The sequence below is a fragment of the Rhamphochromis sp. 'chilingali' genome, assembly GCF_963969265.1.
Source record: "Rhamphochromis sp. 'chilingali' genome assembly, chromosome: 6".
Lineage (NCBI taxonomy): Eukaryota > Metazoa > Chordata > Actinopteri > Cichliformes > Cichlidae > Rhamphochromis > Rhamphochromis sp. 'chilingali'.
Genome location: NC_137933.1, coordinates 37381758 through 37407327, shown reverse-complemented (window position 1 = coordinate 37407327; position 25570 = coordinate 37381758). Strand labels below are relative to the sequence as shown.

At 39.2% G+C, this 25570-nt stretch overlaps 1 protein-coding gene across 3 annotated transcripts in view; it reads right to left on the bottom strand.

Moving 5' to 3' along the window:
- Positions 1 to 1490: 1490 nt before the first annotated feature.
- The window catches only part of phkb (phosphorylase kinase, beta), a 109302-nt gene continuing 85222 nt past the window's right edge, over positions 1491 to 25570 (bottom strand). For 2 of the 3 annotated variants that reach the window (XM_080884833.1, XM_080884835.1), the window contains 16 exons: positions 23981 to 24074; positions 17331 to 17414; positions 16389 to 16493; positions 15402 to 15484; positions 14637 to 14727; positions 11322 to 11380; positions 10973 to 11135; positions 10509 to 10590; positions 10219 to 10276; positions 7645 to 7735; positions 6261 to 6466; positions 5450 to 5584; positions 4927 to 5056; positions 3753 to 3860; positions 3441 to 3581; positions 1491 to 3081 (listed from right to left, as the gene is read on the bottom strand). In XM_080884833.1, coding sequence (XP_080740959.1) covers positions 2944 to 3081; positions 3441 to 3581; positions 3753 to 3860; positions 4927 to 5056; positions 5450 to 5584; positions 6261 to 6466; positions 7645 to 7735; positions 10219 to 10276; positions 10509 to 10590; positions 10973 to 11135; positions 11322 to 11380; positions 14637 to 14727; positions 15402 to 15484; positions 16389 to 16493; positions 17331 to 17414; positions 23981 to 24074 — 1768 coding nt within the window. In that variant the 3' untranslated portion in view covers positions 1491 to 2943. Of the gene's footprint in view, positions 3082 to 3440; positions 3582 to 3752; positions 3861 to 4926; positions 5057 to 5449; positions 5585 to 6260; positions 6467 to 7644; positions 7736 to 9791; positions 9883 to 10218; positions 10277 to 10508; positions 10591 to 10972; positions 11136 to 11321; positions 11381 to 14636; positions 14728 to 15401; positions 15485 to 16388; positions 16494 to 17330; positions 17415 to 23980; positions 24075 to 25570 lie in introns of all 3 variants that reach the window. The other variant, XM_080884834.1, reaches the window with a different exon arrangement.

The following is a 25570-nucleotide window of genomic DNA, read 5'->3' as shown; positions in this document are numbered from 1 at the left end:
GAGAAATGTATGGCTGCTGTTCTGTGGGATGTGTGTGGATATAATGACATGAATATGACTGGAGAGATATATTTATGATGAAATGCCTCCTCATATGCACTTCATTTATCTACCAGCAAAACGCTCTTCTTTCCCTCAAAGAATCCCTGCATGACCACACTGTAATTTATAAGTGGTGTTTCAAATTCACACCAGTTCGTAATTATTCATTTATTCTAATCTAATAATCAGTTGAAACACTCTTGATTTCATTTGCTTTAGTTCTGGCATGAAAAGCCCCTCATATTTGGATTGCTCACTGTTGGTTGCTAATGTCCCATCTTGTTTCCATTCAGCCAAACACTAGGGAACTCGCCAGTTCCCACTTTTTTGCATTTCCCCCCTAGTGGACAAGTTAAAAGGCCCTCTGACTGCTCTCACCATGTGTACCCTTTGATCAGAGAGCAAAAAAAGCAAAAGCAAAAGAACGAACACAAAAGCTCCTTGATTCAAAGGTTTTTATGTAGGAGACATTTAATGGAGTCCACAATGTGATTTGAAAACACAAATTAATATTAAATATAATGTAAAACAAAGTGCTGCATAACAGCTCCTTGCTTCATGGACTTGTTTGGATCATTAATATATTTTGACATTACTTTGGTAAGTTGGTAAGAAAGTTACACCTTTGAAATATAACTGAAACTATATGAATTGCATTTCTTGGACTCTGCTGCATTCTAGTGGACCGATGGTGCATCAGTTTGAGACTTCAGCGGTACATCTGTACAATATTACTGAGCTGCATCTCAATGCTCTCTAATATGATTTAGTTTTCAATACAAGAAAGGCTTTTTTTTCTCAATATCATCTTATTTATGATTCAGGCCATGAGAAAATAGGACATAATGCCTGAATGGTAATCTATTTATGAGTGGCGTTCCCTGGTGTTTGAAAGCAGAGCTCCTTTCTCAATGAAAGCACGGCTCTTTATCATACATCCCAAAGTGTTTAACTAATTGGGAAGAAATGAAAAGCCTTCTTGAGGTTACTTGTTTAAATTAATGCTTAGGGATTCCTTTTGGATTTGCCTCGATGTGGAAAACATTCATTCAACAAGACAGGCAAAAGCTCTTCTCACCAGAGTCGACTTGAATATATCGAGTATGAGGCAGAGCTCATTTATCTTCTCTGGCTTTTTCCACCCTGTCTGCCTGTCAGTCAGTGTTGCAAGACAGCAGCTCACGCAGACTCAGTGCTGAGATGCAGATTGATAAGGGGTTCAGTCAACATGAGGGGGTGTAACTGGTAGGATGCAGCACAATGCCAAACACACCCCCTCGGGGATATCAGTTACACTCCATTTCTGCTGCAGTTTTATAAGAAACATGAGATTTTAGCTTCATGTAAAGTAATTATATATTTAGAATCAAAGGGGTTGGAAGTGACATTTGGCCTCTTTACTCATTCACAAGCACAATTCACAACAGGAAGTCACAGAGAGAAAAATGTTTGTAGTTTTTGTGATAACTTTATTCTTTCAAACCACAGTTTGGAGTTAAAAATACTCCTTTTGAATGACAGAGGCAAAGAACACACACCGACACACTCAAACAGACCATGACGAGGTTGGGCAGATTCATCACAGTGATGATATTCAAAGAGGCACGCTTTAAAATAAGTCAAAGGGAGCCTTATCATTTCTAGTTAAGGATGGCAGAAATCTTTTCTGTTTCCCACGTTTAACAAAACATCAGTTTCTTAGGGAGGCTCAGTCCCAGACTTTGGATGAGCAGTACTCATTGTCAAAAAGAGGACTATTGTGGAGAAAAAAGGCCTCGCAAAAGCTCTGTTTTGTGACCTGTAATACTGAGAGAAACCCTCACAATTGTTATGCTAACAGTACCTATTGTCATGCGTATTCTCTGCATGCACAAAAATAAGAGGACACAGAGTTCCTTTAAGAGTACAGCAAACACCTAACTTTGTTCGTATTTTGAATTCTACATTTCTAAATTTTATGTAATTCACTAAATTAAAAAGAAAGACATTTTAGAATGTGTGCACACATTTCTAATGTGTTTCTAATGCCAAAGAGCCAGAGCCAGCCTGTTAACAAGGCCATGCTGCATTTTGATTGAGACTGCTACATTTTGGATGAACCATATATGAAATAAAGACAGAAGTTACTGCCCTCTGCTTTGCATGATAAGTCACATGATGTCCAGGGAATCAAATTCACCAGTGTAAGAACCACCTTTCTCCTGATATAGTATGACCTTGAAACTTCTATGTAACATCTACAAGTTATTGCTGGTGACCTACAATGTATTGCACAGCTGTTACTTAGCACAGCTCACTGAAGTATAATTTCTGACATAGCTGACAGCTAGAATGCAGAGAATTTAAAACCAATTTCTCAGCACCAACAACAAAAATCATAAAGCAATAGTTCAACAAACAGTTCAAGCTTTGTGATAAACAATTTCTCTCTTGCAGACCAGAATGTAGATGCTGAGTTAAGCTAAGTCTCCTGGATGTACAGTATATGAATTGCAAAACAAAGTGCAGATATGCTAATCAAAAACATTCAGATAGCAGGGAAAAAGAGCTAGCTAGTTGTGTGGTGACATTAGCTAGTTATGAGTAAAATGTAAAGATATAAGATAAATAATCTCTGGATAAACACTTCTGTTCTGGACAAGTAACACACAAATTTGTATCGCTAAAACAAAGTGAACACATGATCTACTTTAGAATTATCCCTAATGATTACAATTTTATTTTTATAGCTATTTTTATTTCCTTGAGCAAACTGCAGACATGCTAATCTCTGAAAAAAATAGCTTGCTAAAGTGGTACTGCTGAAGACTGAAGTTATGCATATAATGCATTATAATGCATATCAAGAATGGGGGACAGTCCACTGTTTTCAACTGGTATTGGGCTAAAAAAGCTCATAATTTAACTAACAGTGCATGGGTCATCCTTGCAGGGCTTAACATCCCCCTGCAGCAACTGGATCACAACAGCCTTGGTCAAGTAGCTGGAGGTGCCTCTCTTTCCCACTGGTGGTGTGTTGTAGAATTCCTCCATGTCATCCTGGGACAAGTAAAGTCAGGGTCAGATGATAAAATATGTCTTTAAAAAGTACCTAAACCAACGAGCTGCAAGTACGAAGAGGCTGTTCATGAATTAGATGCAATAAAGGAGGAAAAAAATCAACAGGATTAAATCTGACAAATGTAATAAGACTCTAATGAATTGGAAAATGTCAGTGTTAACCCTTCAACAATTTAATTAAATTAAACCCACCTTAATATAACTGGAACAGAAGATAAAAGATTTTAGAGGATCAATTTAAGAAGGTGATGTTACAATTTTGTGGTAGACACTAAGGTCACGTTTAAAGAGGAAAAAGAAAGTATATTACAGGTCACCCTAAGGTTGAGACACATTACCTGTTTCTCCATTCCTTCAAAGCGGCTGCGATCTCTCTGGAAATCCCTGAAGGCTTCCTTCACCAGATTGTCCAGATCCACCTTTTCACTGAATTCCAACTCCGGGTTCCTCTCCAGAACTATGGACACCACCATCAGCAACTATGGGCAACCGGAGCGAGGGCAAGACGTTAATATTAATAACAATGAAGACAGTCTCAAAATTACTGAAATCTAATCATTGTAAACCACAGGAACAGTCGATACCAGGATGAGTAAAATCCTTCAATACTTTGATTCTATTTGTTGGTGCTGATGAACGGGCCTGTTTACCTCCACTATGATTTGTCTGTACTCGGGCAGAACAATGTTCTTCAGCGTGTCCTCCACCAGCAGGGAGAAATTCATCTCATACATGGTCATGTCAGACAACGTGGGTTGCTGCAAAGAGATGAGGATATAGGAGATGAGATAAATGTGATTAATGGGAGAAAAAAAATGTAATGGAACATGTCTTTGCATGTTTGCGACCAGCAAAATATGGTCATGCTGCAGTGCTACAGTATACATGAGACCTACTGTAGACATCAAAAAAGTTTGTGTTGCTTGTTAAAGCTTTACTCTTCCATGTATTTCAACAAATTAAGCTAGAAACACTTCACAATAACATGAACCTGTTGTATTTTAAATAATGTTAAAACACTGTGAGCAGAAATAGCTAATCAAGTCACACTAACTGAATCTACTGACCAAACAACCAGCAGTTATAAATAATTCTTCACAGAAAATCGGTGAATGACTCCAGAAGTCCAGACATCACCATATTTATGAAGGTTCTAGTCCATAATTACTGATATTAGTGCTAATTCACATTTCGTAAAGTATGCATGCGAACTGCATGGATTCTGCTTGTGTACAGACTTTACAGGTCTTTACTCCCAAACAAGCAGCAGCTAAAGGTGGCTGCAATAAAATGCCTGCCATAAAATGTCTGTCAATGCATCTCAGGGGAGCAAACTCCATATGTGGTGGTGTCTACGTGCTTTAGATTTCAGGCCACAGTGGAGCCAAAGGGCTATAACCTGCAGTGAAGCCTGTTAGGAGGCAAGGCTACTACTACATGTCAAGCAGAACATTTGTGCAGAAAGCCATCTTCATTTCCAGTGTTTCCACATTTTAGCAGAGCAACTATCCATGTGGCGGTCATATGAGCATTATCGAGACTTTAAAAGTAGTTAACTTTACCAACAGTTAAAGTTGGTTTAGTCAATTAAGGGTTTCATTAAAAGGCTTATGCACAAGTACTTATTCTGTATTTCTTCATGGGAGTCATGCCTGCATATGCAAACATATTAATGATTTACCAAAAAAGAATTTCTGGCCTACAGAAATTTTCCACACAGATTAAAAAAAAGTGATTCTTTTACAGCACACAACACACAGTGTCATCATTAATCAGCATGGGTCAGAGTAATTATCTAGCAGCAAAGTGGGGGTAGGCGGGTACCTGTGGTAGGTGGTTCCCAGCTACCACAATACCATTTGGGGTCCTCTCCAGGATCTGCCACACACGATCATAAAAGCCCAAAGGGGTCCTGTTCAGAGAGCCATCGATCTGACGCTTGTTCAGCCAAGACCTGAGGCGAAACGAGGAAGAAACTGCTGAACACATCTTAGTAACAGGCAAAATATGAGGATGCCAGCCTTCGTGCCAAAGGAAAATTGTCTGTGAGCTGGTGTGTATTAGATCAGATGAGATAAGATAAGATTTTCATAATTGCCAAGGGGAAATTGGGTTGTGGCAGCCGCAGATAATAAGATATGAATGTAGACAAGAAAGAAGATAAAATAATTAAAGTCAAAAAGATTATACAAAAAGTAGAGGCATTAAGATAAAGACACAGCATCTTCAAAGGCAGATCTGTGAGTTAATGTAAGGAGAAAGCATGGATGACGCTCTTGATAAAGTGCGATAATGTGTGTTTGTACGATGCGTGTTCGTGTGTGAGTGAGTGAAAGAGAGAGAATACCTGCCAGTGTGCTGCGGCTGCAGCACGTCCAGCAGAAGCTGCTTGATGTCGCTGGGGGAGAGCTGGTAGATGTCCTGGGGTGGCATGTCTCCTGCCACGATCTTCAGTTCATGTTTCATAGCCTGGACAATCCATCTGGAAGTCCACATAATACACATGTGCTGTTATCAATGGTGGCACTGAGCCCTGCACAGCTCACATCAATATGATCACTTAGGGATAAATTGATTCACACGTATATAACTGATAAAATAAGTTCTAATCCATCACTGTTTAGTGTAACTGCAGACAATAGTCAAGTGCACAGGTAAAAAACTGCCTTTTTAGTCTGCTGGGATTACACCTTCACAGGGTTTTATTCATGCTCACACACAGGATGCAGATAATTCAAAGGTTTAAAAAAACAAACAAAACAAGGATGAAGTCAAATCTGCCACAGGTACATGTGCTTTTTCATTTTAATGAGCTGGAAAACAACGCATAATTTCTGACTGTGCCCCTTGTGAGAAGCCATTTTTTACAGCTTGCTTAACTTATTTACAATGCCACCTTCTTGTGCTCTCCAGTGTTTTTGTAAAGTTTTTATATGTCACAGCCTTGGTCTGAGAAAGAATGGATATGTCCAAAAATAACTAATATTAAGTAATTTCTTGATCAAACGTGTCACCTTGTGCTGCTATTACTGCTTTGATTAGCTAACATGAGGGCTTCTTTCTATAGTTTGTACTAGAATGAACAGCAGGGAGGGAAGAATTACAGCTGCCCCATCCTGCTCAAATTCATCTAGCTTCACTAAATACACTTGGGTTACCCGACTCTGATCTTGATCATGCCACTGAACAGCTCAGGGTTGTTGGAGATAATGCATCCGATGTGGATGACCATCTCTTGCTGCAGAACAGCCTCCCGCTCCCCACCATAAGGGGAGCATTTGCTGTAGATGATGCCCTGGATCACCCCTGGAGACAGTGGGTTAGAGATCACCTCTTCCTCGTGTCCAAATAGACCAAGGGTCACCTGGTAATCACAGGAAACACCACAGACACATACATATGTACACACAGACACACACAGACAGCAAACATCACGTTGGTTAGAAAGTTTTGCAGTCCGGCAAATCTGCAAAAGTGTGTATGTGCAGAGGCGAGCATGAGCGCAGTACTTCTCTAAGGTGTAATTCTTACAAGTATCCTTTTTCCATCAATCTAAAATTGGCCTCCTCTCTCAGAGTCACATAAAAGTGAGTAGGAAAAATTACAGATCTCAAGATTCCACTTTTGTATTTGTTTCTTCTGAAGCCATCTCAAGAAAATTACACCTCAGCAGTCTAACTGATGAGAGGACACGCTTTTACTCTCGTCTTCAGCTGATGAAATCTAGCACTGAGATGTATCTTTCATCTATACATCTAAATGGATTCGAACTGAGTACAAAGAAGACAAGCTGGAAATAAAGTTTGGGTACAGCCGAGTTTAAATTCAAGGGGAATGCTTTGTTGGATTTCAATAACGACGAGAAATTTAATCAAAACTCAAGTCAGAATTGACTTAAATGGGGTGGTGCCTCTTATTTTTTCCAACTGAGCTGTTATTGTAAGCAGAGGAACACAGGCGTCTCAAATTTTAAATCAGCTTTTCCAATCATGTTGAGAGGAGCATTCCCTCCGGTAGGCAATCTATATGCAGATTCACACCTTGAGCTACTTGAGCATAATGAAATGCCTAAAACTGCTCAGAAGGGTAAAAATGAGGCAAGATAACTGACACTCTTGAGAGGAGGCTAATCTCTGAATAACACTTGACAGAAAATGATGCGCCGAAACTCATCCAGCGTGAGGGAGTGGCATCAGGCAAATTCACGGGTCACAATATATCAATTGGCATATGGAGTGTGTCTAGACACGGTGCAGATTAGGACTCTATGGTAGTCACACCAGCAGCGCTACTATAACTACAGCTTATATGGACACACAATGGAGGCGAGCTGTGATGATTGATATGAGCATGCAGCTGGCCTAAGCAATTCCCACAGGACGACAGCTTGAGGAGCTTTAAACCAAATATTTCAACTTTAATTTTTTTCCTAATCAGTGAACATTAAAATTATTATCCCAACATGCCACCAACATTTTTTCAGACATAATTTGCCGAAAGGATTGTCACTAATCAGGCCCTGCAGTCTGTGTGTCCACTTACCTGCTTGCCATGCACTAAAACACTAGTAATACTGGGGGCAAGGCTGTCCACTAGCTTAGATAACAGACTGGCAGCAAGACGGACAACAGACCTAGTGGGCGAAAAGACACAAGAACATTCTTTACACCACGACAGATAATGACTAACAGCTAAGACTGCAGCCTCATTTAATTCACCCACACACACACACACACACACACACACACACACACACACACACACACACACACACACACACACACACACATACAGATATATACAGCTACACATACATACACAAGCTGTGTAAACCAACCATAAATCACCAATCTAAATCTAAAAGTCAAACACATGACTAGAAAATGTGTCCCTATAAATAACATCTAAAAGTTTGTCATCTCCTAAAATATTTTAATGTTCACTAATTTCTGATTGCATTGTTCAGGATTCAGCGCAACCTTCAAACTGCCTCCTCGGGCCTGCAGGAATCCTATGAGGAAAAAATCAGCACACAAACTGTTCACAAATCTTCACATGGTAGCCCACAACCAAGCCTGCTATCGACACACATCCACAACACAGAAGCAGGGAACACATGGAATACTTAATTAATGGGGGGCATGGATATAATCAGCTGAAACACAACCTCCTCTTATTATATGCTGCGAATATCTTTTTTGTGTGTGTTTCTGTGTGAAAGCGTGTGTGTGTGTGTGTATCTGTAGAGTTATTCAGTGCTTAAACCTGCAGAAATACAAGGGCACATCTTGAATACAATGAATAAAAAAGGTAACAAAGCTTTAACGTTTAGAAGGCATGATGTGGTGTCAATCCACCGATGCTTTGTTGGGGAACCTATTTCAAGCTTCACTTCCTGGCCCATGTTAGGTAAATGAGAAAGTAAATTGAACTGAGTATTGATGCCATTTGCCAGCAAGCTGAAAACCTGCCTGCAGACAATTTTTTTTTTAACTTGACAGCATAATCAAATTTCTTTATGCTAAAATCCTATTAATTAACAAAAAACAGCATACAATAAAAGTTGTCATTTCAGGCAACTGGATACAAAATCAAATAAAAACACCGAGGGGAACAAAAGCTCACAAGTTGTGACAACCATTTGTAGTATTTGGTCAGTTTTTTGTGAGACAGGCCAGCAGTACACCACAAACAAAAAGGAATTTTGGCAGTTTTATAGACAAAGATCAAAAAGAGAAATGCAGAGATTTCTTGACAACATAAAACACTGTACCCTGATTTGATGTTTTCATTTACCCATATCATTGCCTTAGAAGACCCGTATATTATTTCAAAAATTACTGAATGCCTTCTGTGCATCTGTTGTGCAAGATCTAACAACAGACACAGAAAAAGGCAGTCAATTTGGCTCAGTTATGTATTCCACAAATTTTATACCACATTTGTTCTAATATTACATTATGTGTGTTGCCAGCTCCCGCAGTAGCTATGAAGCACTTTCATCTAGCAAACAAATAAATTGGACCTGTGGCTGCAAGTCAAATTCTGTTTCATTTGCAGTATACAGCCAGCCTTAGAGAAACATGTGATGCTAAAAAATAAATTATATATGTATATCAAAACAGCAGAAGTGAAGGGCGAGCCACTGTGATGGTTAATGGAGAGAGAAAGCCCGTACAGATCTGTGTCAAGGCGCCTGCTAGCTTGGCAAAGCTGCCTCATCCAAACTGACGACTGTGTGAGAGTTAGCTATGTTCTATATTTCTAACCCCAGTGGTTTCACTAGGAATACGTTTATCTCCTTGATATGCTAAGATATTAGCCTATTCGTGTTTTTCCAACACCTGCTAGTCAATTAAATAACACTAAGATGCTAAATCTTATTCTTTTAAACACATCTCTAATAGCTAGATAACTCTAGGGGCATTAAGTGGCCACTGCTTATGTTCACATATTGTAAGCATTGTATAAGTTTTATGCATATTTATTGAACTTGTTTAAAAAAGAATGAACTCCAAATTCAGTTTAATGTTTTCTTTCACACCTCTAAATGACCTGCCTAAGAAGAATCCAAAGTGTGGATGGGCTGAACCTCACACAGCTCTAGGAAAGCTTTTTCGACAGCAAGCTAGCCAACTAACCGGTGCTACTCATGCACGGACTTGACTCCATCTCTGCCTGAACATTACCTGTTTCCCATGCACCAGAATTGTAGTGATGTGAGGAGCTATAGAGCTGGCAAACTTCTTGGTAATAGCTGCAGCATGGCGCACTGCCAGCCTACAGTTCAGCCAGATTAAATGACAGTTATTTTGAAGTGTTTATGAAGATTACACAACAGGTCTATATACAAGCAACTGCTTAAAAGAACCCTCGCTAAAGTACAGAGAAAAATCCTCATATAGTTCACATCTCATTCAATTTTCAAACTCCATTCCAAGTTCTTTTATTACACACACGAAGAATGTTAGCAAAGGCAAAAACCGAAAATCAAATCAGGACAAATATAATGTAATCCAAAGAAATGTAGGAACAGAAGGCTGAACTGCTGCAAAAAGGTCTATGAACAGATTTTAATAGTGCATGTGTGTGTGTGTGTGTGTGAGAATATCAGACCAAAGTTTTCGGCTGCCAGCTCTTCTGTAGATTCTCTCCAATTCTTCCATCATGTTCTCTATAATTACAACAAAACGTTCAGACGTTAAAAAAAACTTCAAAGAGAAATAGAGTTGTATTTAAATTAATAAGATAAAAATTGATGCATTCATCAATTACAAGGTAGAAAACAGTTTAGATGATGTCAGGCAAAACTGGGAAGTGGAAATTCCTCGATTTAAACAGATTTGCTGTTAATTTGTGAAAGTACAGCTTTTAGTTGCTCTCTAGCTCACAATGCGAGTGCTTACCATCTTTGGCAAGGAAGTCCGATCCTTCTCTCCTCAGAAGGATGCTAGCAAGCTGAGCCTGACTTGCCAAGCAGTCACAGTCCTTTACAATGATACACATTCAGATGAAAGGGATGATGAGCCTTCCATACAAAAACAGTATAGTTAAACATTTCAGCCAAGATCATTTCTGTTTGACAGTAGGGCTCTGTTCTGGGAAAGCAGAGGCAAAGACCCCGGGGGGAACAAAGCTGAGCATGCATCAGTGACAACAGGCACGACACTGATTAAGTCAGACATGGCATAGAAGGAAGAGCTGGAGGGGCTTCTGCCAGTCTTGGTAATGCTGTTCGGATAAAAGATTACCATTTAATTAGCAGCTATAGCGACAACAGTGAGGAAAAGTTTATGCCCTGCCCATTTTATTCACAGTTCTCTTTAGTTAAGAGAATATGTTATTTTTGGGTACTTTTTGAACAACTCACATGGAACTTCTGAATGATCTCATTGGTGGACTTGTTCTGCCACTCCTCCACATTAATCTCAGGCTGCTGCTCCAGGTCGGAGACGTTGGGCGTGCTTGTTTGTCTTTTCACCTTGGAGTGCTTAGGCAGCTCCAGCTCCTCAAAGCTTTTAAACTCTGGGATCCTGTTCACACACAGATACAGATACAGACAAATTATATTTTTTGTGTTATCCGCAGCTTTGCTTTCACATTTAAAGCAGTAAATGAAAATAAAGCTGGTATCACTTAGACACTTTGATTTATGCAGTAATTATGGCAAAAACACTGACATCTGTCAAAGGGAGCATAAACACTAGAGGGACTCTTACTCTGCTTCGTTGATACGCAGGAAGTCCAGTTGCTCCACAAATGCCCCAGATATCAGGGTCTAAATGATTGATAAGGACAGTGCACATCAAAGAAATTGTCAAGTGACTTTTTTTTTTTTGGTGAATTTAGCATTCAAGAGATTCTGCAGTACTGCACTGACAAAGTACTTCTAAAAGCCTACTCAGGAGCTGCGTAGATCCCAGAGGGGAAGTTTGTCGGGTTACTCGGTTTACAAAACAACCGTTTAAATAATGCAGTTTGTACCAGATAACAAATGGAGTAGTAAGGTGTGCAATAAGTTCACGCTTACAATTTTTACAAATGTGTACTGTTGCAGTGACAAGTGAGTGTCTTACACGGTAATGCGATGATAAAAGTTTGAGCATTTTAAAAGCATAGCTGTGTAGGAGTGCAGTTCGGTTTGCCTTTCTCCTGTGGTCTAAATGTGATATTAGCCATTCCAACTGAAGTTAACTCCAAAACAAAAATAAGAGGCGTAGGAGAGGAGCCATCCTGCTCCCCATAACAATGAGATGATGAAGAGCAAATGTTTCAAAGCTGTAGGAGTTAGCTGTGTTGCGAATGGCAAATAGGCAAAGGGAAGGAAAAACTTGAAAGCAAAAAAAGAAAAAGAAAGGATCATATGAGGAAGTCTCTGCTGAACACCACAAACACACTGGAAGTGAAGTTTAAGTTAGAAAACTGTCATAAACTTTGCAAAGTTACCAGTGTGCAAATAATCCTGGTTCTACCTTGGCCTAATTTTCTGGGTTTTTGAAATCATGAATACTGTGTTCAAAATCATTCAATGTAGACATATTTGAACCATGCAGTTAAAACTGAGGATGATCTACAGGTTAGCTTTAAGGTTAACTGTAAATTTGGGAATAGCCCTACGAAGATTTCCATGATGCACCAAATTGAGATATAATATGGACAAGGCACCAGCAAAATAAAGCAGCTTTTTTCTATCACTTTATAACAATCGCACATACACATCTGCACTTTGACGGATGCATAAGGGCTAATTAAGCATTCACTATCTTGTCCAATGACGCCAAGGGTTGGACCAATAACCATCCAATTAGTGGACAAGCTGCTCTACCTCCTGAGCTACCAGAAGTACTCAAAATCTAGCAAATAAGAAAAAATATAATCTGATTTTACTTTGAATATGCTTTATGGTCCTGACTCTTCTTCGGATTGTAGGCACTGCAACATCTACTGAACACTGACTAATGAACCATATAGGCAGAGGTTATTTCATAGCATTTGTAACACTTGTTTCATCCATTTCATAACGCCAATAAGCCACATTTATTTATTCATTTATGCACTTAGACTTAATTTTATTTACCTCTGAGTAGGTCAAAACCCACACAGAAGGAAAAGACTTGTCTTCTATAAATATAACATTTAATTCCATGCTGTCATCCAAATTCAAGCCATAAAAAACCTTCACTCACACAGTCCCAGTCACCTTTTTTAACATTCAGAGCTCAAAGCAGCTTTAGCCTTCTCAAGCCAACAATGATAGTTTTCATACTGAATTTCACAGACCAAGGTCACACACAGATGAACACTGGTGCTGCTATTAAGATAAGATAAGATAAGATAACCTTTATTAGTCCCACACGTGGGAAATTTGTTTTGTCACAGCAGGAAGTGGACAGTGCAAAAGTTATGACGCAAAAATTAGAATACAATAAGAATAAATACAGTACACAGCTGTACAGAATAGAATAAAATAATATACTATATACAGTAGAATAAAATAGAATAAAAATATACAATAAGATAAAAATAGAATACGAATGCTATATACAACTGAGTAAAAATACAACGATGCCAGAAAAGATTATTGCACTTAGTGTTATTGCACATGTGTGGATGTGTGTGTTTGTTCAGTTAAAGTCTTTGTTGTGGAGTCTGACAGCAGTGGGGAGGAAAGACCTGCGAAATCTCTCCGTCCCACACATTAAAATAAAGGGGAACACCAGCTTAAAGGCTGAGAAATTTTTGTTTGTACTGTAAGGCAGAGGGGAAGCCCTGGACAACTATTTATTATTAAAACATTTGCTATATTACACCAGTGCATTTATTTTAGAGTTTATTTGTAATATCTGTTGAGCTAAAAGAAGGGAGCAGCCTGTATACTTCTGTCTCTACGGCTGCTTTTATAAAAGCCCCCACAATAAGCAAACAATCAAAAGTGGAGGAAAAGTAGTGGTGATATTGATTCTGTGCTTGCTTGGAAATGTAAGAATATGTGAATCTAAGAGCATGATTGATCAGTTAAATGTAGGATTGACCCATTCTGATGATCACACAAGAAAGAGAGGTTCTAGTTGTAGAAATATATGATATGATATGAAATATATTCAACGTGTTCAACACATAAGAAGAACCAAACCTAACCAAATACATGCCCAGTGGCCTCTCTTAAGTATTCAGATATAATCCTATGAAATAAAATCATAATAAAGTCAAGCTATCAACTGCAATAGCCTTTTATGTTCACTGGTGTCTAGCACTAAATCTACCATCCTGTTTCAGTATCATGTCAGCTTACGATGTGCTGCTGTATCTGTCTATTTTTGTTACATTTCATATTTTGACAAGAATTATTTTGAATAACTACAAAATGCAGTCAAAGCAATTACATTAAACTAGATAGTAGGGCTATGTTAACCCTGCGACAGACTGGCGACCTGTCCAGGGTGTACCCCGCTCCTCGCCCTATGCCAGCTGGGATAAGCTCCAGCAACCCCCGCGACCCTGAAAAGGATAAGCGGAAGCAAATGGATGGATGGAGAGATAGTAGCTAGTATCTCAGTGTCAAAGAAACTTGCCTCACATTGCTTTTGCTGTTTCACACATAAAATCCAGGCCATGTTGGAAAACCATTTCAGGTCATTGTTCACAGTGCCTCAAGTGGACATAGTCCATTTCAGGTTTCAAGTGGAAAGACTCCATTAGGTTTAGGTGAGCAAGCTACCTGATTAGTGTGTGCAGGATGCAGAACACACGATACCCACTGGCCTCACTGTGAATTCACCAGACAGTTACCTGCTATAGTCTCTAATGGGCACAGACAGAGATCGCCCTCGCTTTGCAATGAGAGTTGCCAGGATTAAATCTGTTTGATCTAACTGGATCCAACTACTGTAGAAAGCTTCGGTGCTGCAGGTCATGTTCGACTTTTGTGTGGGTTTTTTCATTTAGTTGACCAGTTTGATTGTTTAAGTGTTGATTAAAGCATATCTTTGACATTTGCACTGCAAACAAAAACATAATTAACCGGATCCACAAACCTGAAGTCTGTCAACATGAACTTTGACTTCTCCGATGCTGCCCTTCTTGAATGAGGCCAGCATGTCCAAGACTGGGTTAAAGCGGCTTCCTCTGATGAGACAGAAGTTAAAATATTGTGATAAGCTCTCTCTCCTTTCATCACAAGTATCACTGATTTTATTCCAGACATAATATCTGTATTAAACACACTAATAGTATGCAACTGAAGCTTCAGATCAAATGAGTATACTCAGTGCTTTATCTGGTATGTTGTTGACCCCTAGACAGGTCATAATCCCAATCAATAGCAAACTAAAGACTATTGAATTGTTTCTATGAGAGCCCACTGACTCATTCCAGATGCTGTAGCGTGGCTGCTTAAACGTTTGTAGCACATTTAACATATGGCTCCCTGGATAACGATCAATACTACTGTAATCAGCCCACCAGCCAGGTTATAGTGATACAAATGAGAAACATTATCACCCAATCAGCAAGCAAATGTGCAGTAGCACCTTTCTGCTATAAAGACAGATAGTACATACTGAAGGGAAAAAATGGAGGGGAGGAGGAGAAACAGAAACATGATTGATGGGGAAAAAAAGCGAAATAAATTCTCTGTCAAGACATTTTGTTGCAAGCTTGAGTCGGATGTTAGACAGAAGATGAGATAGTGAGTGATGTATGACGAGATTGGAGAAGGGAGAGTGCTTTGAGAAAGCGATCATACAGCAGGAAGACCACAAAAAAACGACAAAAGGACTATTATAGAGTGTAAATATTACTTGATGTTATCCTCACGGATGAGAACGAGGAAGAGAGGACGCCCTGGCATCTTCCAGCACTGTTTGATGAACTGCAGGGTGTTCTGGACACACAGACACACACAAACACACAGACACCATTTCATACTTCCAGTACAAAGATTCAACTTTCAGCTTGAATCTGTGGTATTTCTAAAGTTCACTCTGGGTTTAAATTCTTTGACAGTTGTTACATATTAAAAAGTACAACAGCGGCTTAATGACCACATAGGAAACTTAGGTATAGACTGCCTGATAATTTCCTTTAATTAATATTTCAGTCTTGGTATATGCCAATTCCTGCAGTCATACGCTCCTACCGTTTTTCAGTGGCAGGTGCCAATTAATGCTGATAAGCCATTCTTAGCTGGCAATCAGTGTCAGACACTGATGTATGTAGTGCATATATAGAGCAGTCCTGAAAGTATGCAACCATATTAATATCATTAGTCTTTTTATGGAAATATGGAAATAATCAGAAAGTCTGACATTTTTAAAGTAATTAAAAAAGAACAACAAGTTCTGAACCTTCCATGAATTACCACCATGGCTGAGAGATCTGAGTATACAAATGATAACAGTTGAATGTGCTAAATATTTTGGCTACCTGCACTTTGTACATCTCCTGATTCAAAAATGTTCAGTGGTAAGAGGCTACTTTGCACCAACTATTGAAGATTAGCTATTATCAAGCCTAAACAGTTATCACTGGAAAAGCCAGTGATAACTGTAACCACTATCAGTCCTAGCATTAAGCAGTCTATGACAGCGTGTGCCTTTTCTATTGGGCCAAGTGAAAGCAGTAAGAAATCACATTAAATTACAGATTTCTTGCCTTTTTTGAAAAACAGACTCTTTAAACCTGACAAGCTGAATATATCTCAGTTATTTAAGTTGTGTAAGCACATAAAATCTTGTAAGTTGTGGACTCGTGACATTGGTAAGCTCCATAATGTGACTCTGACTTACCTTAATGTCATCAATCAGCAGCATAACATCTTGGGACAAGTAGAAGTCACTTAGATCAAACACTATTGGGTAACACACCACCGTCTTGCCCAGGATACGATAAATCTAGAGGGAAACGAGCACGCGCGCACACACACGCGCACACACACACGCAAACAAACAGCTGCATTAGAAGACGGATAGCTCACAAGAAGCCACATATACATTATTCTGGATAGCGTATAAAACATGCCATCAATCCTAAGACAGAGGGGGCACACAGGAGTTACACAATCACTCTTGATAACACACACTGATGCAGCACATTCACACAACTGGTAGAAAGCTCCTTTTCACACATACAGATTTTCACAGGGGCACACACACTGATAATGATAATGTCCTCTGGCAGTCAGCCATCTTCCCCATAAATGTTCCATTATTATATTGTCTTAGCAATGCGTTGGGAGACATGATTCATTTGTTTGGCAATGCTTTTGTTTGAGGAGGCTGTTATAGCTCAACTTATTTAGTTGTACTATGTTCTTCATTTGCAAGAAACCGCAAACAACACCAGCAAGAAACATTAACGCCACGCAAACATGGACATTAGAAATGCTAATATGTAACAGCTACACAACATGCACATACCCGGACAAAGCACACAGGCTGCTGGACAGCAACTTAGCACATTAAAATGCAATAACGCCTGAGACTACGCAAAACCTCAGCGTTCACTGATGCATAGTGTATGAATAAAGAAGGAAAGCACTCGTGGAGCTGAATAATTTTTGCCATATTGCGAAGCTCTGGAATATTTATGTGGATCAATATGTGGGAGGTTTGTTAGGTTAGTGGTCACCCATGACCTGTGCAAAGTCTCATGGAGCACATATGTACAGTAAGCACATGTATTGAGATGTACTTACATGACTGTGGGTACGTGTGTGCATATTCAAATACCTTACAGGTCCCAATGCAGCCCACTGGCCTCTCTGGGCGTCCACTCAACCCCAGCTTTTTATTGAAGGCAAGGAAACGGTATGCCTGCAGAAAGACAAACACACACACATTATACAGAGACATAAACTAACACCTTATCAGTAAACTAAACTCTGGAAAAATCTTCCTGCTCTCTGATTTCACATAAGCTACAACCTACATCTTTATCTGCAGTCCCTGCGATCAAATTGGTGACTGAAAATACCACATTTGATTTAAAATGTCATGCAGCACAGTTCTATTCACCATTTAAATGAAAGCGTGGGTCCAATATCTGTCTGTCCCACTGGGACATTTTTTGTTGTTGCAACTCATAAGCTGAAATTACCTCCATATGGCAGAACCACCTACTGATAGTAGCTCTGTGTAAAGCTATGAGACGTGGCGATAATGAAAGGTCCCCGTGCCACCATCAGCAGCATGCTTAGCGGACCCAAGTATACCCATGGGAGCGAGAGCTGATAACACCGTTGTAATGCAGTGCAGGGGCCCACGAGAAGAGACACTGACATCACGCTGAGTTCTCAACAACATCTTTTGGTGTGATAATTCCCAAAAATGATTTATTCTCGTATTTGGTGATCTGAGTTGCAAAGCCTGTCAATCGCTCTGTTGTTACGTGACACATATACAAGTTATGATGTTAACAGCGGCAGATCTATCCAAAGCTTTGATTAATTTTTATAACAGTTGGTCTTCAATTTCACACTGTTGGGATTTGTTGGCTGACATGACAGCAACCAAAAGATTTTATCAGTTGTAGATAGCTAGCTAATTAGCACTGGCTCTCGACTGGTTGAAGGATTCCTCTGCCATAATCTGCCTTTCTAAAAAATAATTAAGTTAGCGAGTGATGTGGCTTTGGAAATATTGCCTGTTGCTGGGAGCAGTTTGGTTCTTGAAGTTGCGAGAAAGTTCAGTGCCACTGCCATAGGAGAATTGTGCTGTTGGTGGGTATATAATTTATTTATTTTACCCATCACTAGTTTTAATGTTGTGGCTCAATGTTACAAAGGCCTTTTTGAAGAGTTGTATTTAGCCCATGAAAACAGTAACTTCTTAGAATGAAGATTGTGTTACAAACCAGGCGAAAACTTGAATGGGATGGACACTTTGTTTATGCTATGGGATATGTAGGATTAAGCATTATTGAAGACTAACACATAAAACAGGAAAAATTAGAATCTTCACTGCTTAGATTTTGACCATTCTCCATCTCATGAAATACCATAACATATCACTGATTGAATTGAAACATCTATCAGCTTTTTTTCTTTGCACTGAACTACAAAATATGACCTTGTTTCTTTACAAATTAAACTAAAGTGAAAATATTTAAAATTATTCTTTTAAAAGACATTCAAAACTTCTTCTTGGATAGATGTTTTTCCCCCTTTGGGTAAATCATCACAGCTCCACTCAATAAAATGATCCAGTTCTATGTTCACATCCAAGATTGATATAGATTGGAGAATGAAAGGGGTCCTTTTTTTTGAGAGTAGGTGTTTTCTGTCTGGTCAATGTGTAATCTCTTCACACTGTAATTCCATCTCTTCCAGCTCTACAGAAGAAGTACTGTGCTGACTTTAATCAAGTCACAAGTCAAGTTTCAAGCCTCAGTCTGGTCCTTCAGTCGCAAGGTGAAAATCCTGAGTCAGTTCTTTAGTACAGAACAAATTTATGAGATGAAAAATGTTAACATCAGCAGTGTGAGTATGTCTGGTGCACAGAGGCCGGAAGAGAGCTTGATATTAATTCTCAATTCCAACATGGTTTGGCTGATGAAGACAGGCAGAGGTCAAATATCACATTTAATTGGTGAACTGATTAAGACTTGTAAGTCAAGTCTGAAGATATAATATACACATAGGCATTATTACGCATTTTGCACTAATTATGGAACTGGAAAACCCAGATCTATAAACAACTAGCAAGTAAAACCAAGATGGATGAGTAAGTTTGCAGGTAATAACTTATTATTATATCCAAAAGGCTCTACAGTTTGTCAAAACAGAACTGAGGAAAAAGGTCACGGCCTCCCCCTCAGCCATCTCTGAAATGCATTTACACACGACAGGAGAGAGAATACAGGAGCCCCAGCCTTTCAGCTTCCCAAGCATTTCTTTGGTGTTTTAGATAAAAGCTTCTTACCACTGAGTTGCCTGCTGACAAAATCCACTGATGCAAAGATGCAAAGAAAAAGAAGGTGGACATTGATTTCTTGCCGCTGCTGGATCGAAGCCCAGTGGTGTGACACAGTCACCACAACTTATCATTTATGTGTGAGGGAGAGAGAGAAATCTGTGTTTGCAGTATTACATTTCTCTTTTGTACGTGGCTCAGTATGAAACCAGTATGAACAACATATGAGCGTGAAATTTAAACACGTTCTGAGTTCTATCATCATGCAGCATCAGTACACAAAGACTCAAATATCAGAGCAGGAAATCTGCCTATCAAGCTTTCCCTGCCGCATTACAACACATCCTAATTGCAATACACAACATCCTCCAAAAGGTGGTGCTCTGCCACTCCTATGTGGTTCCTCACTGCTCTGAAACGCTGGCATTTAATACTAAATGATACAACATTATGTTAAAAAGAGGGAAAAAGTAAAGTTTCATACATATATGCTTATTTATAAAGTAGAAAAATGTTAATTAAAGATTGACTGACTTTGCAAACTATTGCCATAACAGGCAAAGATAAGACCTGGAGGAGAAAACCCAAAGGAGGGTGGAGGAACCTCTGCACCCAGTTCTTCCTGTGTGCAGAATACCAATGACGAACAACAACACGCAGGCAGCCTATCAAAGCATCCTTTCATTCTCTCGCATTTCCACTGACCGAAGCGCAAACAGCAAGACTGACATGTGGAAAATGTAACAAAAAGCTGTATTTCGCATTTCTTCTGTGGGTAAGTGTGAGGATGAGCAATTATTTGCTTACAAAACTTTTTCTTCGGCATAGATATACTCCTCATTTCGACAGGTGCTCAGACAGGAGTTTTTCTGCATATTTTACTATTGCTGGTTTGGTGCCCTGCACAGTGTACATTTAATTGCTGAAGTCAATGCTCACAAAAGATTTAGTTTTGCTGTAGTTGCTGACAACCAGAGAGACTTAAATTAAGCTTACAGGTTGCAGAACAGCTCGAAATAATGTCCGCGATGACATGGGTAGTTTCCACATCTTGCCCAAAAGTCCCTTGGAAATATTATTTTTCACTGAGTTATGGTCGAAGTAATGACACAAAATTGATTACAATTACAATAAAGAAAACAAAAAAACCCTCTTTACATTGACCAACACTTTTTCAGTGTAGATTTACAAAGAGAAATGGATAAGCTATCACAAGCTGATTCTCGATTTTATATTTTTGTCCATTATGACTGTTTAATAGTATTTTACTCACTCGCCGGAGAGTTTTGGTCTTCTAGATCATAGATTACAGAGCCTTCATAAAGACAACAGGTCAAAGCTACTGGGGAATGCATACAGCAGCTTATGATTCAATGCCTTTTTTTCCTCCACTGCATTTCCGTACATGCTGTAAAAGGAGGAGTAACTGTGGGAAGAAGGTTGCTTTCTATAGGCTTTAAAACTGAACAAGCATGAGCACACTGCAGTTTAGTTTTTAGGTCTCTATCGAGACATGTGTTTGACGCAAAGTGTCATCCCCACCCCCAAAACAACAAAATGTATTTTTAATGACCTTTAAGAGCCTCATTGGGATCTTATTTGGAAGGCTTCACAAGCTGGAAAAAATTCAAGAGTAGTCTCATCAAACAAATTGCCATCCTTAGTGAAATCGGCGATGACAATCAGATATGAAACGGCTAAAAGGAAGGCTATTTTTGGAGAAAGCAGTGACATGAAAGAGGATCAGCTTAAGGGTGCATGGGTGGGAATAACACATTTCAAATGTAATTGCCACTCTCCCATCGACAGGCAGCTGTTGTCAACACAATCAAATGGCTGCAAGAAACGAGGTGAGGTGAGCAAATGCAGCCCGCAGCACCAGAGATGGTGATGACTCGGAGATAAACAGATTCTGTCGAGGAAGAAATGTCTGTCTGGGCTTCAGATTTAATATTCAGCACAGTGCCCGCTCTGACTCACAATTGCATATCCATCTGAGAGGCTGAGCGGTGCAGCAGAATGAGGCAGAAGGGAGAGAAGGAAAAAGTAACAGGTATGACAGTTCAAAGGCAGATGATAGACCTGGAGGGGAGAGTTGTTTGGTGTAACGGACATAATGGGGGGCGGGGCAGGATATGGGCCTAGGGTGGAGACTCGGGTTACGGATTCAAATGTGACGAATATTGTGATGGAGGGACAGAAAGCAAAAAGGCCCATGACTACAGAGCTCAAAGAGATGACATGATAGGAGAAAATGGCTGTTTACAGAATGTGGCGTGGAGGATAAACGCCAAGTAACCGACATGACAGATGAGCACCAGCAACTAGGGAGTGACTGAGTGATGGATATGACAGAGGAAAGACAGACAACACAGAGTTGGTAGACTTCAAACAACAGACATGCAGATGAGGAACAGTATCCAGTGGAGAGACAAGGATTTGAGTGATGGATATTATGGGACTGAAGCACAAGTTGCTAGGGAGGTAGTGCTTGGTGTCATAAATATGACAGTACAAATAGTGTAATCTGCAAAAGATGAAAGGAGCAGAGTGGACGGAATGAAAATAGCAGCTTGTGCTAAACTTGCTACTCAAGCAAGTGACAACGGCTTCACTTTCCTTTCCATCTCATCTTTATCTTACAGGAATATTTCCATGTAAAGGGCTCAGTTCCTTGTTCTGAATAACAATCTGCTACTTGCTTTTCTTCTGTGTTTAAAAATATATAAATAAATAAAAAATCTAGACACTGAGCATAAGCTAGACCATCTCACAATCAGTATATTAATTTTGCTCTTTAAATAGCAAGAGTTTTATGACTTTTGTTGCTTAAAGTTATGAAAGTTAAGGTTTGAAGGGATTTAGATTTGCTGAGCAGATTCACTGGTGAATTCAGATTTAATTAAAAGCCATTGAACCTCAACCCCTTTTGTAGTAAAAGCTGATTTATACTGAAGATGACATCAGGGAGTTTTTACATCACACAGGATTTGGACTTTCATTTTCACAACATGCTTGTTTGATTCATAAGAGCAGGATTACTGCTGAAATCAAAGTTACCTTTTTTTTAAAAAAAAAAACAATCCTTTTACACAGAAAGATTCATTATCATTTTATTCTATAAAATATCACTTTGCATTGAGAATGTACCTTAGATCAGATAAGAATTACACTGAGGTAAACCGAAGAAAGGAATAGTTCTAGTGGCTTATAATTAAAAAAATGTAGCTGAACCACTAACTGACCTATTATTATTGGGGGTTTTATCGTTCATCACTCGACCTAGTCTCATAATGCTGATGAAAAGGCTTTTTAAGGGTTGTGTTTATCTTTAAATATTTAAATGCGAGATTGAAACAGCTTATAGTGAAACCAATTCAAAATTTTTGACCCATCTAACATACTGTTCTGAAACCAAATTTGGAGACAGCTCTGCTCAATGCATCTCTAGTTTGCCACAGTGAAAGCTACACCATTATGCTGATCAATCAATGTGAACAATGACTGCTCAACTAATAAGTCACTTCAACTACTCTGCAGCCCCGCTGTGACTGATGGGACAATCGAGAGGAAAATCTTAAGAGCAGGAAATCCTGGACTGACAAGCAGATGGACTGACTGAGCCAAGACGTATTGGGGTATTGATAGATGACTGCTGAAATGTAATCTGGCTCACTGCAAGATTGATCTGTGTAGTTGTGTTGGTGGTGGGGTGGCTTCAATAGTCTATCACAGTTTTCCTCCCTCACATTTTCTTCCAATCATTCAAAGCAAACAGGGCTGGGCTTTCTTATTTGAAGATAAGGAAAAGCCCGTAACTCAAGGACAAGTCACTGGCGCTAACTGTGCTAACCGCTAACCTCCAAAGGATCTGCAATCAGTTACATTTCAAGTTTAATGTTGGTAAAATCCATCACTCAAACAGCAACTGTCTAATCATAAAGAATTGCAAATGTACATGGCTAGACTGTAGAATTTTAGACTCATTGTGGATTATAGTTAATTAGTTACTTCTGTGGGCAGTAGTTAGTTTGTCTTCAACCAACAAATCACGTTATGAAGAGCCCACTTCTGGACTGACATATGCCCCATGTGAGTGCTGAATTACCACTAATACCACATGATATTAAATACCACATCCAAGTTTGTGTTAAGGAACCTTTTTTTGGTTTCTAATAGTTTAGTTGTAATAGTTTCCCTGACATCATCACTACACAACTAGACAAAAAACCAACAGGAAGCCTCACTGAAAAAGTGTATTTTCAAGTACCGGTATGTTGTTTTCAGTTTGTTACTTGATTAGTTGTTAAAACCTCTTTTCTGACTGTTGTCATTTTTCCAGTGGACATCTAATAGGAATGAGAACACCTCAAACATTCTGAACTACACAAGAGGAGAACATAAACACAGGTCAAAGAGGTGTATGATTTTAAAACGCTTCTAACCAACATGTGACCAACAAGCTTTACCTTGACCAGTTCCTTTTGGGGCCAGATCTGGATGGGCTCCACTTGCTGGGGTGTCTGGGTCTGAATACCATAGGTATTCAAAAACACTTGCAGTCTACAACCACATAGAGAAAAAACATACAATATTATTTTCATGCCATCTCCATCAGCTCCCACAGACCTTTTGTTGAAAAATACATATGAAAAACCCTGATATGCTGAGAGACACAAAAAGCTGGAAATCTAACTGGACAGCAGGATATCTATTCAAATATATGGTTAAAAGACTATGACTAAACAAAAAAATGGAACTCGTTTCTCCTTCAAAAGAAGAAAAAAACTATACCCATGATTCACCTTATTATTATCATTTTTCTTATTTTAAGAATAGATGGAGAGATGCTGTAATCTAATCCTGTCCTCATGTCACTTAAACTGTTGGAGGCCATCTAGCACAGTGCCATTCAACTGAAATTCACCACTGTAAGTTTTTTTAAAAAACGGTTGGACGGTCATAACTAGCATCGTCATTTATATTCCTTGCTCTCTAAGCTGCTGAGATATGCTGACTATAATGGGCCTGCTTCAATTTGTGTGGTCATGGGTAACTGTTGAATGATTTATTAATCATTAATGGGATCGTGTCTGCATGTCTTTTGTTCTCAAAATGAGTAACAAGTAACTACATCCTTGGTCTCAGAAGCCTGCATTACCTCCTTTAGCAGAAGTAACTTGGTGACTTGTTCTACATAAGCGTTTGTCCACCAGCCTCCGACACAAGCTTGTTGGCATTGCTGACCACTTTTTCAAGCAAAGGTTTTGTTACATAGGGTTCGGGGTTTTTCATGGATATACTGCCTCCTTCAAACCAAAAAATTTCCATCGCCATCCTTCACAGCTGGTATGATGGTTTTCTCCAGAAAGCTGTGTTTAATCGCTGCCAAATGTGTCTACTGTTCACTATGCTTCATTCAGGCCAAAGTAAATTATTCTAAAAGGTCTGGTCTACAGCAAAACTGCTGTTTTGCTCTAATTTTCTTTTTTGGACTGTGAAGCCCTTTTTCCTGGCACACCCACATGCAGGTCAAATTTATGCAATCTCTCTTCTGATTGTTGACACGTGTACTTCCAACAGCTGCAAGAGTAGCCTGCATATTCCATTTCCAATTCCAATTTGAGGTTCTTAGAGACTTCTTTTAGCATCGGTCTGTCTGATACTGGCTAGCAAATTCTGGCCAAGTAAATGGCTGCTTTTTCAAATCAATTCCGCTTACAAATGATTTTGTTGACAGTAAAATTATTCATTTAAAAAAAAAAAAAAAAAAAACCTTCCTTAAATCCAAAATGCTGCAGCAAGAGTCCTGACAGGGACTAGAAAGAGAGAGCAGATTTCTCCTGTTTTGGCTTCTCTTCATTGGCTTCCTGTTAAATCCAGAATTGAATTCAAAATCCTGCTCCTCACATACAAGGTCCTAAATAATCAGGCCCCATCTTATCTTAATGACCTTGTAGTACCATATCACCCTATTAGAACACTTGTTCCTAGAGTATTTAAAAGTAGAATAGGAGGCAGAGCCTTCAGTTTTCAGGCCCCTCTTCTGTGGGGATTCC